Source organism: Pipra filicauda, unplaced genomic scaffold (genome assembly GCF_003945595.2).
Source record: "Pipra filicauda isolate LSUMZ 115617 unplaced genomic scaffold, ASM394559v2 scaffold302_size1215360_pilon, whole genome shotgun sequence".
Lineage (NCBI taxonomy): Eukaryota > Metazoa > Chordata > Aves > Passeriformes > Pipridae > Pipra > Pipra filicauda.
Window position 1 is genome coordinate 658,302 of NW_024104424.1, and position 14,738 is coordinate 673,039.

Sequence of the window (14,738 nt, forward strand, 5' to 3'; positions counted from 1 at the left end):
CCTTGTCTCAAAAATGTCTGTCCTCGAAGGGGTATTGATCATTTGCTGTGATTTTTGTTGATTTCAGGTCCTTGAATACGTTTGAACTGCAGTAAAACTTGTGGGAACTTAGGAACTTTCAGTCATGGGTGTTGTGGCTGCCCAAGAGTCTTTTCTGGGACACATTTGGTGTCTAGAGCATGCCATACTAGGCATGGAATTCTCAGTTTACCTTAAGTGAACTTGGGACATTATGAGGCAATATTTATTTTCCCCTTTGAGTTGCTGAAAGCCTCCCCAAGGGAGATCTTTGCCACGCTCTGGTAGACCCCAGATCTATCAGACCTTCAGAGAGTTCAATTCTGTAAAACTAGTGAATACTGAAAATTATTTTTTTCCCCAGGGGAGTAGGAGCAAAGAAGTAAAAAGTGTTAGATGTGCTTGAGAAGTGCTTTAGAACTTATTAAAATTATTTGAGTAACGTTTGCTGTTGAGTTTTGGCTAGACAGCACATGTGGTGCCATTTATGTGACTCAGAGTTTGGGCACCCAACAAGACTGACAAATATGACACATCCTGCAAGAGACCCACTTCTATTCTGGGTTTAGGTAACAGAATCTCATCCATAGTTTCTATTTTTTTTTTCCCCTGAGAAAGTTAAACTTGGGTTTTGGAGCTTAAACTCCCTTCAACACAGTAGCTCCAATCTTGCATTTCCATGATTAACAATGCCTCACTGATATCAGATTTAATGCCAGAGTGGTGGAGTAGAATGAGATTAGTAGGATTTGGTTTTGAATGGGAGTTTAGCTAAACTAATTCAGGTATCTAAAGGCTTTATGCCTCTTACCTTTTGTAGGAAGTACTGGAAAAGGACCAGTTGGAACTGTTTTAAAAAAATGCAAAGAAGCAAAAGCGTCACAGTAATTTGGAACCCATTAAGTTAATCCATTTTTAATTTTTATATCCTTGTCTTAATGAAAAGAACTGGCACATATCAACTTACAGGAAATAACCTAATAAAACCAAAACCTTATTAGGCCCCTTTGATAAACATTGCATTCCAGCCCACTACCAGTCATATGTTTTTGCATACTTGGTAATTGAGCTTTGTGCCACTTGAACAATATCAGGAGAACTCTCATGTTTCAAACTAATAAAAAAGAAATAAAATCTGTTTTGCCTGTGTTCATCCATGAGGATGGATGGATGGTTGTCAACATAACACAGACAGGTATCCTGAGAAAAAGCAATGTAAAGGTGCAAAAAGAGCTGCAGAGTGTCCTCCTGCAGAAAGACCTGCTGGTTCATATGTCATCACTGGAGCAAAATGGCTTGTCTTTGTCTTCTCTTTACAGTAACAAGAATAGCTCCTGCAAGGTGCCACAGTCAGGTGGGGGAAACAGCTTTTGGTGTTCCATGAACGCTCTGGATGTTTCTAGCGATGTTTGTTTTCTGTTCTCTCTTGAAATTAGTTCCAGTTTTCTCTGCCAAGGGACAGTGCAGTTCTGCAGATTTTCTCTTTGCAACCTCTCATGTCAGACTTTTATTTTTGGGCCTGACTGTCCTTGTCCTGTCTGTTTGGGAGACCTGGGGTGGTGGTGTCCCTTCTCCACGCTCAGGCTCTGTACTTAGGAGGCAGACCATGGCAGAGTTTCCCCTTGGCACTGAGTGCGGGTGATGAGGGCCAGGCTGGCAGGGCTGAGGTTCACAGAGAGATGAGGCTGCCAGTTGGCGTGGCCTGATGCCTGTGAAGGTGGCAGGGGAGTGCCACCCATCCCCAGCAGCACCAAAATCCGTGCTGTGAGCAGAGAGAGGGGCTGCTATGCAGCCATAGAGCCTCTGGAATGGCTCTGGTTTTCCAGTTTATAATCCATGCTTTTATTTATTGGCATTCCTGCGTTGCTTGTTGCTGTCCTGCATTCCCTCCTTCGTGGCAGCCTTTTGAGAGGAACTTGTAGTGAGGTTCTTTCTTTGGCTGCTTTGTTTTTCAGCTGTAGGAAAAGCTGAGGTAACTAAATCTGGCCTCAGACACTCTTGGGGAGTGTGTTTGAGAAGAGTAAAATCTGTGAAGAAAATTAAATTCTTCCCCTTCAAAAGCTGGGGGAAACTACCATAAAATTAGAATTTGCCAAAATTGATGTTGTAAGCTTGTATGTTCTATAGAAGCAATATTCTGTAGAGTAACTTGACATATATTGCTAATCATTTGTCTTTTCATATAATATTTGTAGCAAAATCTCCTAACTTTGGAAACAGTTATTTAATGAACATCTAAATGAAAATAATGGAGACTTGGACTGTCCAGGCTTTTCTGAAGACTCCTGTGTTAAGTATTGGAGCAACTGGTTTTTAATTAGTTTTGGTTTTCCCTTGTTTGCTCATCTCTTGCTCCTACCCTCGTGGAGTTCTTCAGTCAGCAATTTAACCCCAGATTAAACATGACAGTTGCCAAATTTGAAATGTTCTGCACAAAATCATATTTGTATTGTACAGTAAAATGGCCCAGGCAAGAAGTTTTGAAAGTGCAGACCCCACAATGTTGTGCCTCTCTGAAGAACTGTAGTCTGGCTTTGAGCTGTAGCAGAAATCTCACATTGGGAAAAGAGTTGTGTGGTAAATGGGCCAAACTGTTGGCATCTGGACTGGGTACTTGCGACAAATTTCTAGTGGCTGTTTTTAGGAGACTTTAGGAGTCTTTACTTCCTAGAGTGTCCTAGGCTTGAGGGAGACAAAGTTGTACCAGCAGTGTTAATAAATGGGGACCTGGATCATCTCTGGTGTTCCAAGGTCATTTCCTTCTGAGCAGTGATAACATCTTCACTAAAACATTTGAGTGGAAATGCAGGACCACAAAATCACAGGAGGCTTGACTTCTGTTATTGGACAAGCAGCAAATTGAAGCTACTTAAAACCAGGCTTCACTGTTGGTCACCCTTTTTATTTGTTGTCTCTTCCTAAAGATTGCTTGGTCAGCTTTAGCGAATTTCAGCATGATTTCAGCAACATCAGTGTGAGAGCTGATCCTCTTTGGCAATTAGAGTTGCACCAAGGTGCAACTTTGGCCTCGCCTGAGCCCCTCCTGTCTGTCTGTAGGTGTTTCTTCCAGCCTCAGAATAATCCAAAGACACAAAGGTGATCTGCCACTGCTGGGGGAATGGGAAATTAAGAAGACTCCAGTCTGTACTCAGAGGTAGATGAAAATCCAGGTGTAAGTCCCCCTTGCTGGGAAGGATTCACCATTCCAAAAATGTACATCAGGGTTTGCACTGACTCCACTCTGTCCCACCCCAAAACCAAGCTTTAGCTGACTTCCTGCCACAGAGTATTTTCTCTGCTGCTCAGGATTATGGCACGTTTCAATTATGGACACTCACCATTTTTTAAAATTTATTTTTTAGGTTGCCCAGCAAATTTATTTTTTCCCATTTGTTGGCATTTTCTTAATAACTGACTAGTGCATTTCTAAACTGACAGTTTGATGCCAAACAGGAAAAGATGAAATGATGGCGGTTTCTTGTGTCTTGGGGTTTTTTTAACTTCTAATGGGAAATGTTAATTAGTTGAAGAAAAAATATTTTGTGTATCTTACGTCATTGTCTGTTGCTCTGTAGTTTCTTGGTATAGAATGTGATTTGGAAATGCTTTCCAGTGGTGAAGTTGTTTGTAGACAGTACTTTAGATATTGCAAGTTGCAAGATAATGTCTCCTAGCAGGCTTTCCTCCTCATTTTTTAGACAGTGAAAGGGATTTTGGGGTGTGGTTCTACCTGGCACAACATTCGTTTGTTTAATTTTGTTTCTTGAGGAAGGTGTTTGTACTGAGTTCAGTTCATTGTAGCAGTTGTTACTCCAAGTATTTCTGGAAATGCTACTGCTTTCAAACTCTATTCAGGAATCTTGTGTTACTGTTCTTTTTCTGTCACTGACATTACTCCTGATGAAACCTGCTGTTAGTGAGCCTCAGTTTTCAGTCTGGAAGCAGTTTCAGGTAGCATGAGTGGGCCTGTGTGTCAAATTCCACCCAAGCACTCATTCATCTTCTGCTTGATACCATGAGAAGGAGAATGAGGGAGCTTTGCATTTTGCATCCACATCCCTCCTCCACTTGTTGGAAAGAGAGTCGTTTTTACCCTCCCTAGGCAGAAATCCACCTTGAGAGAACTGATAATGCTTTCTCTTGCAATTGTACATGGCCAGAAGAATCAAACAGGAGAGAGTTTCTAAAAAGAGAACAAATATTCTCTTTTTAGAGAACAAATTTGTTTTTAAGAAGAAATGTTCTTAACTGGCACTTTGCCTGTGTGCTGCAACTTGGCAGAAATAGCTGCATTGTACAGTAGGGTGAGCAAGACTGTTGTACAGGAGGACCAAGGCACTGATTTTTAGAGTAAGAAATCATGATTGCTCAAATTTAATAGCACTGAAGTATTTTAATACCAGTAAATTTTCCCTCAGAATTACCACTAGTTTTAAAGTGAGTTAATTACAAGATGGGAACCAATGCAGGACACTGAGATTGTTAGACAGCACTTTATTTATTTATTTAAAAGAGAGCTCCTCTGTGTCTCCTTAGCATAACCAGTAATCCTTTTCAAGGCATTCTCTCAGAAAGTATCATCAGTAGCAATAAAACTGTTCAGCTGGTTTAAGAGTTACCCTTAGTAACCAGCTGGTAAACCACAGGGATTTCTGTGGGAGCTGAGAGACACAGTTTTGCAGGAGAAGGAGGTAAAAGAGGAGAGCAAATGAGTTGTGTGAGAAATCTATAAACCTCAGAAAGAGCCTGGAAATCTTGATTCCCTTTCATGTGATGCCTTAAGCCCCTAATGGTTTTTTATTTTTCTAATACTGGTAAGCCTTATAAGTTTTATAAGTGGATTTTGAAGGCAGCAACCCTCCCTCCTTTGTCCCTTGTCCCTTTCCCTTTCTCTCTAGCACCCTTGTTTACACATTCCTTAGCCCTCTTACCCCATTCTATGCTCCCTGTATCAATCCTACTCCTGAAACCAGTAGAAATGTTTAGTCTTTTGTCAAGGCAAGGCCTAGATTGTTGGCAGAACAGCATATCAGGGCCTAAACCACAGAACACGGTCAAGAATTAGGTAACCCTTTGTGCTCTGAGGGAGATGAAGATGGGATGAACAGGGGGTCCCGAAAGCCCCCCGACTCAATTCTCAGGGGGTGGACCCGGGGTGGACCAGAGTAAAGGCCACAGGGTGGACACATCCGGGATTGGATGGATGGTGTTATAAAATGTAACATCTCAGGCACGGCCTTCGCGTGTCTTGTAACATCTTAGCCTTGGCAAAATAAACCCTTTCTTATCTCACCCCTAATTAACTGCTCTGGAGATTTTTTCAGCACCAAAATTCCACGGCAACACATGTGGCCTGACTTGTAAAGCTGCCTCTTCACTCCTTTCTGGGAAGCACTAATAGAAATACAAGTTATTAGCTTTGTTTTTGGGACATAGTATGCAAACCCTTCCTATTCTGTTCCTTCAATGTTTCTCCTTCTTCTGTTTTCCCCTTCAATTTTCATATTAATATGCAATGTTAGGACATACAATGACAAAATCAATGTACTGTTGCCTCTCCCTATCATTTTTGGCTAGGGACCAGCATTATTGCAGCTTGTAAGTTCTGCATTAATTGTTTGCTCTCAATCAAGGTGTGCAACTCTTCCTTGAAGTCAAAGGAAAATGAGTGTCACATAAGCTTTTTTCAGAGAAAGGAAGACCTTTTTTCATCAGGCTACTACCTGAAAGGAAATGTGTTTTACATTTTAGATACTAGTAAAGAACAGTACACACATCTGAACTAGAAGCTACTGTAAGTCAGTGTGAAAACTTGCCTTCTAAGGATTTCTAAAATGTAGTGAAACGTTTTTGAGCATGGAAAACTAGCTTGCCTTGTGGTTCCAAGTTTTCTAATTCCTCTGAGTGCTTCTTGCAGGAATTCCTGCTCACCTGGTAAGTCTGCTCTGAGAGACAGAAGGGAGCTGACCGTTACAGAGGTGGCACAGAGAGAGATGCTGAATGCTGATCATCTCCACCTCAAGGGCGAGCTGGAGCTGCTTGGCAAGTCTAGAGGGGGAAACTACCACCAGGTTGTGAGCCTGTTGCCTGTTTATTTTTTCCAGATGTGACCGATGAATTTGGACTGAATTCATCAGCTTCAGAGTGGCTGCAATCATGTTTTCAAGAAGCTCATTCTTAAGGAATAAATATATTACTTAAGTTTACTCCTGAGTGATTTGCCTTAGCAGCTTATTGACAAGTAATTTACCTCAGAAGTCATGCTTGCTTCACCACCCTGTATTGCAGAGGCACAACAAACATATCTGTCTTATTCCAGGAGATCCGTAATCTGTGGGAATTTGTACTCACAAACCTGAGAAGTGCAATTTTCCTTTTGAATTTTTATTAGTGTTTCCTTTTTGGAGGTGCAAACCTTGCTCCAGAATAGTCTGCCTAGGGCCCTTTGCACTCAATAAAGGACTGACTGATTTTTCTTTATGTAGGTGATTGAGAACTGACTTACTGATAAATTCAGAGCTAAGAAATATATACTACTGGATTGTGTTCTTCCTGTAGGAATAGTAAAGTTATATTGTATATTGATGTAGGTAAAAATTTGCAGTACTGTTGGTTTTTTTTAAAGGGGTGTATAACTGCAGGGGGAAACATTTCCCACATAGATGGCAGAGCAGCTCATTCATATATTATAGCACTGCACATACACATGTAGACGACAAAAATGTGTGCACACAAAAGTAGAAAATATGTATATTTATGGTTGTTTGTAACATGGTGTTATTTCTAATACTGTACACCTGTTTTCCTTACTGTGTCTCCTCCTGTACATCCTAATTAACAGTAAAAATAATGCTTTCATAGCTTTTTTTTTTTTAAATGCTGTCCAAAATTAAACAGCAGTTAAAAGGATAATAATGAAATAATACAAATAGCTTAACTTAGCAGATTCATAGATAATTTCCCCCTTTTTTTTTTTATCCTATTCTTCTATTTTCTTGGAGTATCAATGCCCAGGCCATCTGGTTCTGGGAGCAGTGACAACCCTTCAGGCTAACAAACAGAAGCTGAAGCTGCTCAGACTGCTACGGTGGCCACCTCTAACAGATCCATTGTTCTCAGGTGTTAAAATTCCCTAGCATAAGATTAGATTTATTTCATTTCTTATTATCACTAATTTCCATATTGAAGGAAAAAAAATTAAAGGGGATGTGGAGGAGAGTGAACACACCCAACAAAAGTAAACCCAGATCAGAGATAATAAATATTGAAGGAGCACAGATTGGTGCAGCTGCAAACAGCATTTTCATGTTGTGTACTAATAGTTGATTGGTTTGTATTTATATAGAGGTTATTTTTTTTGTATAGTGCTTTGTATCAATTCACCTGTTCTACTTCATTTTAATAAAGAAAAAGTTGGTTAAAGAACTGTGTGATTAAGCACTTGGAGACTATATGGCCAAGATAAGGAACAGAATTGACTTTTTTGCTTGTAAAAAACAAATAAGTAAATGACAAAGAAGAATATCCTTTAATTTGGATGTATGTATTTATTTTAAAATGGGTATAAACTCACTGTGATTTGATTGACTGGAAAATGTCTGTCATACTGTTTACAAATAAGATCTTTCTTATCCTGAAAATTGTTCCAGACCTCAAAAAAAAAAAAAAAAAGAAGACATGACAGCAAGATTAGCAATTAATTCATGGCCCTCTTTAAAAGTAGGTTTGTCTGAACTTGTAACGTTGTAAATAATTACTTTTATATCTAATGTGTTACACATGACATTTAGAAAACACTACTGCAAGACAATTCAAGAACAAATTAGACCAGAAGGAAGAAAGAACTGCAGGAAAGACTTTAATCAGCATTCATTATTTAGTCCTGTGTTCTCAGAAAAATTGTATATGTCAAATACAGGCTTTTAATCAAATAATGATTAAAATATTCAGGTCTCACCAATGTAGTTTAGATGCATTGACCCAAATTTCAGGCGTCCAAGGGGAAAAGGCTGCAGTTTGTGCAGCTGATAGAAGAGTTCAGTTCCCACCCCCTGCTGTAATTAATTTAGCCAGCAATCCATTGTTTGGTTTTTGTCACTTTTTTTGTTTTCAGAAGTTCCCCGTCTGCTGTTCATACTGTGTTTTAAGATAAACAAGACAATCTTTTTCATTTGTCTGTCTTTTTCTTCTCTGTAGCTGACTGCCAGGCCACCTGAACAAATCAATGCTCACAAGGTCCTCAAATAAACATGTCTCTTGGTTTGGGTAACTGAGGTTAACTGGACAGAGGCAAAGGAAACTCATTGCTCTTCATTTTGTCTTCTTTTGTAGTTAATCTTCTGGATTCAAAAACAATTCAAGGGGAGCTGGGCTGGATCTCCTACCCATCACATGGGGTGAGTTCACCAGACTGTGAAATGGAAAAGTGCTGCTACAGACCAATGTGCTGTTTAACCATTGTTTCCTCTTCAGAGGACACTGCAGTAATGCTGGTTCTTTGGAGTTTCAAAAATAGTCTCTAAACTTGCAGTAGAGAGCTCACATAGCCATGGTGCCTTCTCTTTACAACATACATCACACTCAGTGTAAACTCCAGGAAGAGCTCACTCTTAGTGGAGCACAATGAAAGCAAGAGGTGCCTTGAACAACAAAAACAACAAAAAGCTCTCTTTAGGTACTATTGCTTCCTCTACTGTAAAATGTATTCCTAAAAGGTATAATGGGTCTGCTTCATTGTATTATTTCCTAATTTATTCAGATGGAAGTAGCAGAAGGTGAAAAATGTGTGGACATAAGTGGGTGATGTAAGTACTTATTTGGTAACTTTTATGCTGAATTGTTGCTGAATTGTTCAAGTACTTTTACTTATTACTTAAAATATTATCAAAGAAATGTCTAAATAATGTTCTAGAGGGTTGGTTTGGGGCTTTTTTTTGTTTACCTTGTATCTAGAGCTTGTGAAACTGGACATTCTCTTTGAAGATATAGAGTCTTAGAACATTTGTGCGTTTGAACTAACTCCATCATTTGTACAAAACTTTTGCCAGCAGTCTCTTTTAAAAAAAACCTTATAACTTAATATCGTGCTTATCTGTCTCGTGGTGCTGATATCTGGCCACTCCACAACTTCAAGTCTCTGTGGAATCTGTGTGTGTATTTGTGTGTAGGAACAAACCATTCTTCTCTTCCTATATTCTACTTTACTTTCATTCTACATTCTCCTCCTGTTTTGTCACTTGTGCCCACCCTTAAAGTCCTCTATGGCAGCCTTATTTTAGTTTTCCACCTTTAGGATGACAACTCCTCTAAGTTTTCATGCATCTCTGTCTGCCTGTGTCTTCCACCCAATGAGTAAACCTCTCTTAGAGAGTACTGCCTCTTCTAAATCCTTGGGGAAAACTGTCACTAGTCAAGAATCCAACAACTGTCCTTTTTACAAACCAACCATGTTGGTGTTGGTAGGTATTTGCCCATTGGTTTGTCTACAGGGTTAAGAACATGCAAATTTTGGGCTTTTTTTTTTGCTTTGGTCATCTCTTAATTCACCTTTTTGCTTTTACAGAGATTGATGTTAACAGTACCTTTGCATCTCTGCCTTGTGGGACGCAGTGGTTAATATTGAGGTTGTGCCTTCTTGATATTACGTATTATGCAGGTGTTTAGCAGTGTTTAAGATGAAGGTTTGGTTTATTTTTTGAGTTTACACATGGACCTCTTTCTGTGTCTCTGAATAAAATTGTTCCATTCTCGTGGGGAAGAAGTGGGAAGAGGGTTCATGTTTCTTTCCAGGGGCTTTTCCTGCTGACTTTTCCCAATAAGAAACATCTCTAAACAGGATGTCCAAGAAGGAACTCTCCAGCAATTTCTGGCTCATCAGGGTTTTTTTGTTTTGTTTTGTCTTCACTTGTATTTTTTTCTTGTTTCCTTTTTTTTTATTTCTTGCAAAGCCTTTCCCCCCCCTTTTCTCTCCCAGCTGCCATGCCCCCTCCTCTGCTTTACTCTTCTGCTCTGCTCAGCTCCTTGCAGCTGTGCAGATCTGCTGCTCCCCTCCCTGCAGCTGTGTCTCTCTTGCCTTGAATGCCTAAAGCAGTTGGTAGGGAATGATGCGGGGTATCTTGGGGGCTATAAGAAAAACAGATGTGCTGCATTACCCCACCAAAAAGGGCCCCCAGATCTGTCAAAGGAATTTTTTTTTAGCTCCTGCAAGTCTTTTGTCAGGTAAATCCAGCACAACTTGTTTGTGTGTAGCTGTACATGTTGTTCCTGTTTACTGCAATATCCATGGATATTGAAACCAGAGTAAATCATGGAATTGTACTGATGTTCTTACAAGTTAAGGAAATTCTTAGTTAAAAAATGCCTAGTAGTAAATTAATATAGGTCATATGCTGTCACTGTTTTTGTAAAAGAACTGAGTCTCTAAACTGTAGTCTTCAAAATACTGTGAAATTTTAAGCTTACATATTGAAATATAAATGTAAAGCATAGAAATAGTAATGTTTATCCTGTCCAAATTGGCATTTTGCTCTGAAATGGTGACAACTTGAACACTGTGTGAAAGGGACGCCTTCTTTCTACAGCCCTTTATTTATAGTCAATTAATTAAACCTGGTAAATATGGCTGTGTCTGTCTCAGAGCTAACTAAAATATGAACTTAAACTTCAGTGGAAAAACATTATAATAAAGATGTCACATCATATTGAAAGATTGCTAATAGCATGGTGGTGATTTACAAGGTAAAGCTAATAGAGCTGCACTTGAGGCTGTGACTCACAAATGAGAATATTGGTGTTGTGCCAGTTCCTCTCAAACATGCAGCAGTGTTCTCATAAATGTCTGTATAGCAAGGCTGGTGAGTGACAGAATTTTAAAAAAATAATTTAGCTGAAGTGTTTATTAAACCTTTTACTAGGTTAATAATTTTATCCTATCAATACATGCTATTAATTTATTTCTGGCAAAATGACTCAAATTGATTGGTTGTCATTTTCAGCATTCAAGGGTTCTTCTTTATTCTTTTAAGTCAGCCTCAACATGGGCATATATAATAACAGCTTTCCAGAAATTCCTGAATATTCATGTTAAGGTTTGTAGCTCATTTGTATTCAAAAGTTTCTGTATCCCACATAAGAACCCTGTGTTTTAGACTGTGGTTAGTAGTATCACCCTGTAAGAATGTGATCTCTCCTTGAACCATCCCACACAGCCACAGCCTTGGCCTCAGTAACACTGATCTGGTCAAGCTCATTCAAACCCCTAAGTACAAAGCATCAGCCCCTCTAGATAACAAGGCAACAGAATTAAAAAATATAATAGTGGGTTTTGTTGACTGGCAGCAGCCACAAGGCCTCTATCCTGTCCTACCATCCCCAGCACCTGCCTAGGCAACCTTTTTGTAATGCCAATCAGTCAAATACCAGCTCCATTTCTATAGGTTTCATTAAAGGGGGAAGAAAGAAGAACTACTCAGTGTGTGCCCAGCATATTATTGATATGCTGATTAAGCATAACACAAATGATCATTAACCGTAATTCCCATAAATTACAGCACAGATGGGGGGGTTGGGAGGATAAAGCAAGTCACTTTAATAATGTACAATGGAAACGTGATGGATAATTCATACAGGGCAGAAAGAGTACAGTCTAAATCCTGCTCTGCATATTCATGTGAGGAGTTGTATTGGTTTCAGTACTGTTTTTTAGTAGGAAAGATGTGTCTGACTCCTTCTCCACATTCTTTGGGAAGTGAAAGAAAACCCAAAGCATTTGTGATGTAATGTAACATGTAATATAAAGTGTGTAACATTAAAAAATACATTTGTGACAAATAATCACAGTCTGTCGTTCTGCAGTCACCCAACTTGTGACCCAGTCTTTATGTGTTTATTAGTCAAATTTATGGACTTGAAATTTTGTGGCACTTTTTTTTACATAGTCAATAGAAAAGTAAAAGAGAAATTATGCTTGTTTTGTTTGTAGCTAGAGAAGAGAACTCTCTGGCGTTTTTTTACTGTCATGTAATAGATAATTGTTAAAAAAGAAACCAAACAAGTCAAAAAAACCCCTAACCAAAACAAAACCAACCCTAACACAAAAATACGCAACCACAACGTGTTCAGCACCTGACCAAAGTTAGTAAACTGCAGGCAAAATTTAAGACACTGATTGGGAAATAAAGATACTGTCTTTGATCTCAACAGTTTTCTATCTCTAAATTTCTTCAGAAACATCAGATTTCTTTGAGAGCTGGACATACTCAGTACCTTAAACTTTTGGGTATGTACTTGAGCTACTGACTGTACACTGAAGTATTTTGAAATCTGGTGTGAATAACTTTGTTTTATCTCAGTGGTCCCCCTGATAATGATGATTATGATGATGATTTTGGTAATGGAAACCGATTCATAAGGATTAGAGGAGAGAAGGATAAGATTCCCTGCTCCTGTAATAGTTTGTGCAGTGCTAGGAAGGCTAGACCCTCCATGACTGAGATTAATGAGAGTTTTTCCATCAACCGAAATTGGGTTAGAATCAAAAAAATCCAAGTGAAAGTGAGAAAAATGCCTCCTTTCTTATATTTCAAAAGCCTGAAAGTAGTTTGTCACATTAGACTCTGTTACTGCCTACCCAGGATACTGGCAGTCTCCTTGGCTTCATTTGTTCTGGTTTCAATAGTTGGATAATGTGTGGCACTGTAGAAATTTTTGGGTCTTTTTTTGTGGGATGTCATGGACACAGTGACTACAGAAGTGTCTGACTTAAATAAGCTTTTGGATATCCCTTGTGACTAGATAAAGGTAGAGGAAAACTTGTGCAGCGTTGTATCCTGGCTCTGATTAAGGTGCCCTCAAATAAATGACATTCAGGAATCAGTCACTCGGGCCACTGTGAATGGAAAGTTTCTCTGTTTGAATAGAAGACGTTTTGAAGATTAATAAGTATTTCCGTGAGTGGTGGAAATAATGAGGTTTGTTTTCCTGCACCTTTGTGTCTTGCTGTTAATTGCATCCTGTGATGGAAGGTTTTGTATTTTTTTTGGTAGGTCCTTAATGCCAATGGGTTTCCTACTGTCCTGCTTCAGTCTTGCCCTCTGGGCACACACAAAGGTTTTCTTGCCTGCACGTGCCTCATATTTTCACACCACTGCAGGATCTTAGGACAGCTGAGCTGTCAAAAAAACTTAGAACTGGCCAACAAATACAAAAATTTTTGTAACACCTAATTTTAGTTTTCTTTTGATGCTGACTGACATCTCAGTCTGTGTTCGTTTTTTGGCTGACACCAAACTTGTCAGCTTCTAAGCGGTGCTGTATTGAAAGTGGGCAGTGTTACTGAAATCACTGTGTGGTTGTGAAAATGAGTTTCAAAGTAAAGCAAATGATATCAAACGATTGGCACGAGCCAAAAGAATGAAACTGAAAGATATCTTTGTAAAATAAAATTAAACCCTTGCTTTAAAAATGAAAACAAGCACGTTGTGCTATTATACACTTTCTTTTTCCTATTCATTAGCAGTGGAATTTCCTTAGTACTTCTTAAAACAATGTGTTCTGTTAAAATCAAGATTTATCTATGTTTTGCCTGAGCTCTGGTCTCCTTAACTTCATGTGTTTTCTACTGTCGCCCTGCCTTTCACAACTTGTGTATCAAGTCTGAAATGCAAGCACAGACTATTTTGACAATGGAAAGTCAAACGAACCACTTGGGATTCTGGTTTTGTGAATCATAGACTTTGTTTCATCTTATACTGAGTGGCTGATTGGGAAAGTAAATTTTTTTGTTAATATATTCTTTTTTATTCACTGCAGTATATGCTTTTGAGGCACACAGAAAGTATTTTTGTTTCACTTTATTCTCCTTTTTTTCAAAATAATGAAAGAGATGATGTTGAAAAAAGAGCACTTTTACTAAAGCTTTCCTAAGTTTTTCCCCTTCACCTTCAGTTTTCTGTAATTAAGCACGTGCTGTTTCTCATTGTTTTGACTTTTTGTTTTCTTCCTACAATAATGAAACTATTTGAATGTATTACTGTAAAGTGAATGATTTTGCTTTGGAGAGAGACATTTAAAAATCTGCCTAATTTTTGAACTAAAATATCTTCATTCACACTCAGAGCCTTGAATCAGAATGCAGTGGTGGTTTCTTCAATCAGTGGGTGCCACTTTTATACAAAATATGAACAAAAAAAATTATTTGTACTGTACTTTTTCCCCCTCTTTCTGATAAGCATTACTTCAAGCTATGAGATAAAAAGATTATGCATATTACTTCAGAATTTTATGTATGCCTGGTCTTGTGAGGAATTATTACCAGAAAGAAATGTCTTTTTAAAATGTCATATTCTTAAGATGTGTTCTTTCGATAATTGTAGTCTGTATTGCATTCAGTTAAAAAATCAATGTGATCGTAACAGTACTATTTTGATACATTTTTAAAACAACTTTTAACTTGATCTAAAGTAAATACTGTGTTAGTTTCTATTCAGTGATGATTTTGAAGGGAGGGAGAAAGCCTTTCCCCCACCACCACCTTTTTACTGTTACTTCAAATTATGAGATTTCTATTAAAAAATAATTGGAAAAACAAACAAACAAACAAAAAAAGAGTACAATAAGGGCAATGCCCTTGTACCATATTTTATAATGAAAAATGCAGACAACCTCCCCATATTTTATTAGCCTCATCAGTCGTTTTATTTGCTGGTAATAGGGTTGCTGAA

At 38.5% G+C, this 14,738-nt stretch overlaps 1 protein-coding gene across 3 annotated transcripts in view; it reads left to right on the forward strand.

The window, feature by feature from the left end:
- EPHA3 (EPH receptor A3) overlaps positions 1 to 14,738 on the forward strand; it is a 209,935-nt gene that overhangs the window by 8,614 nt on the left and 186,583 nt on the right. For all 3 annotated transcript variants that reach the window (XM_027722724.2, XM_027722731.2, XM_039383301.1), the window contains exon 2: positions 8,350 to 8,414. In XM_027722724.2, the coding sequence (XP_027578525.1) occupies positions 8,350 to 8,414 (65 nt within the window). The remainder of the gene's footprint in view (positions 1 to 8,349; positions 8,415 to 14,738) is intronic.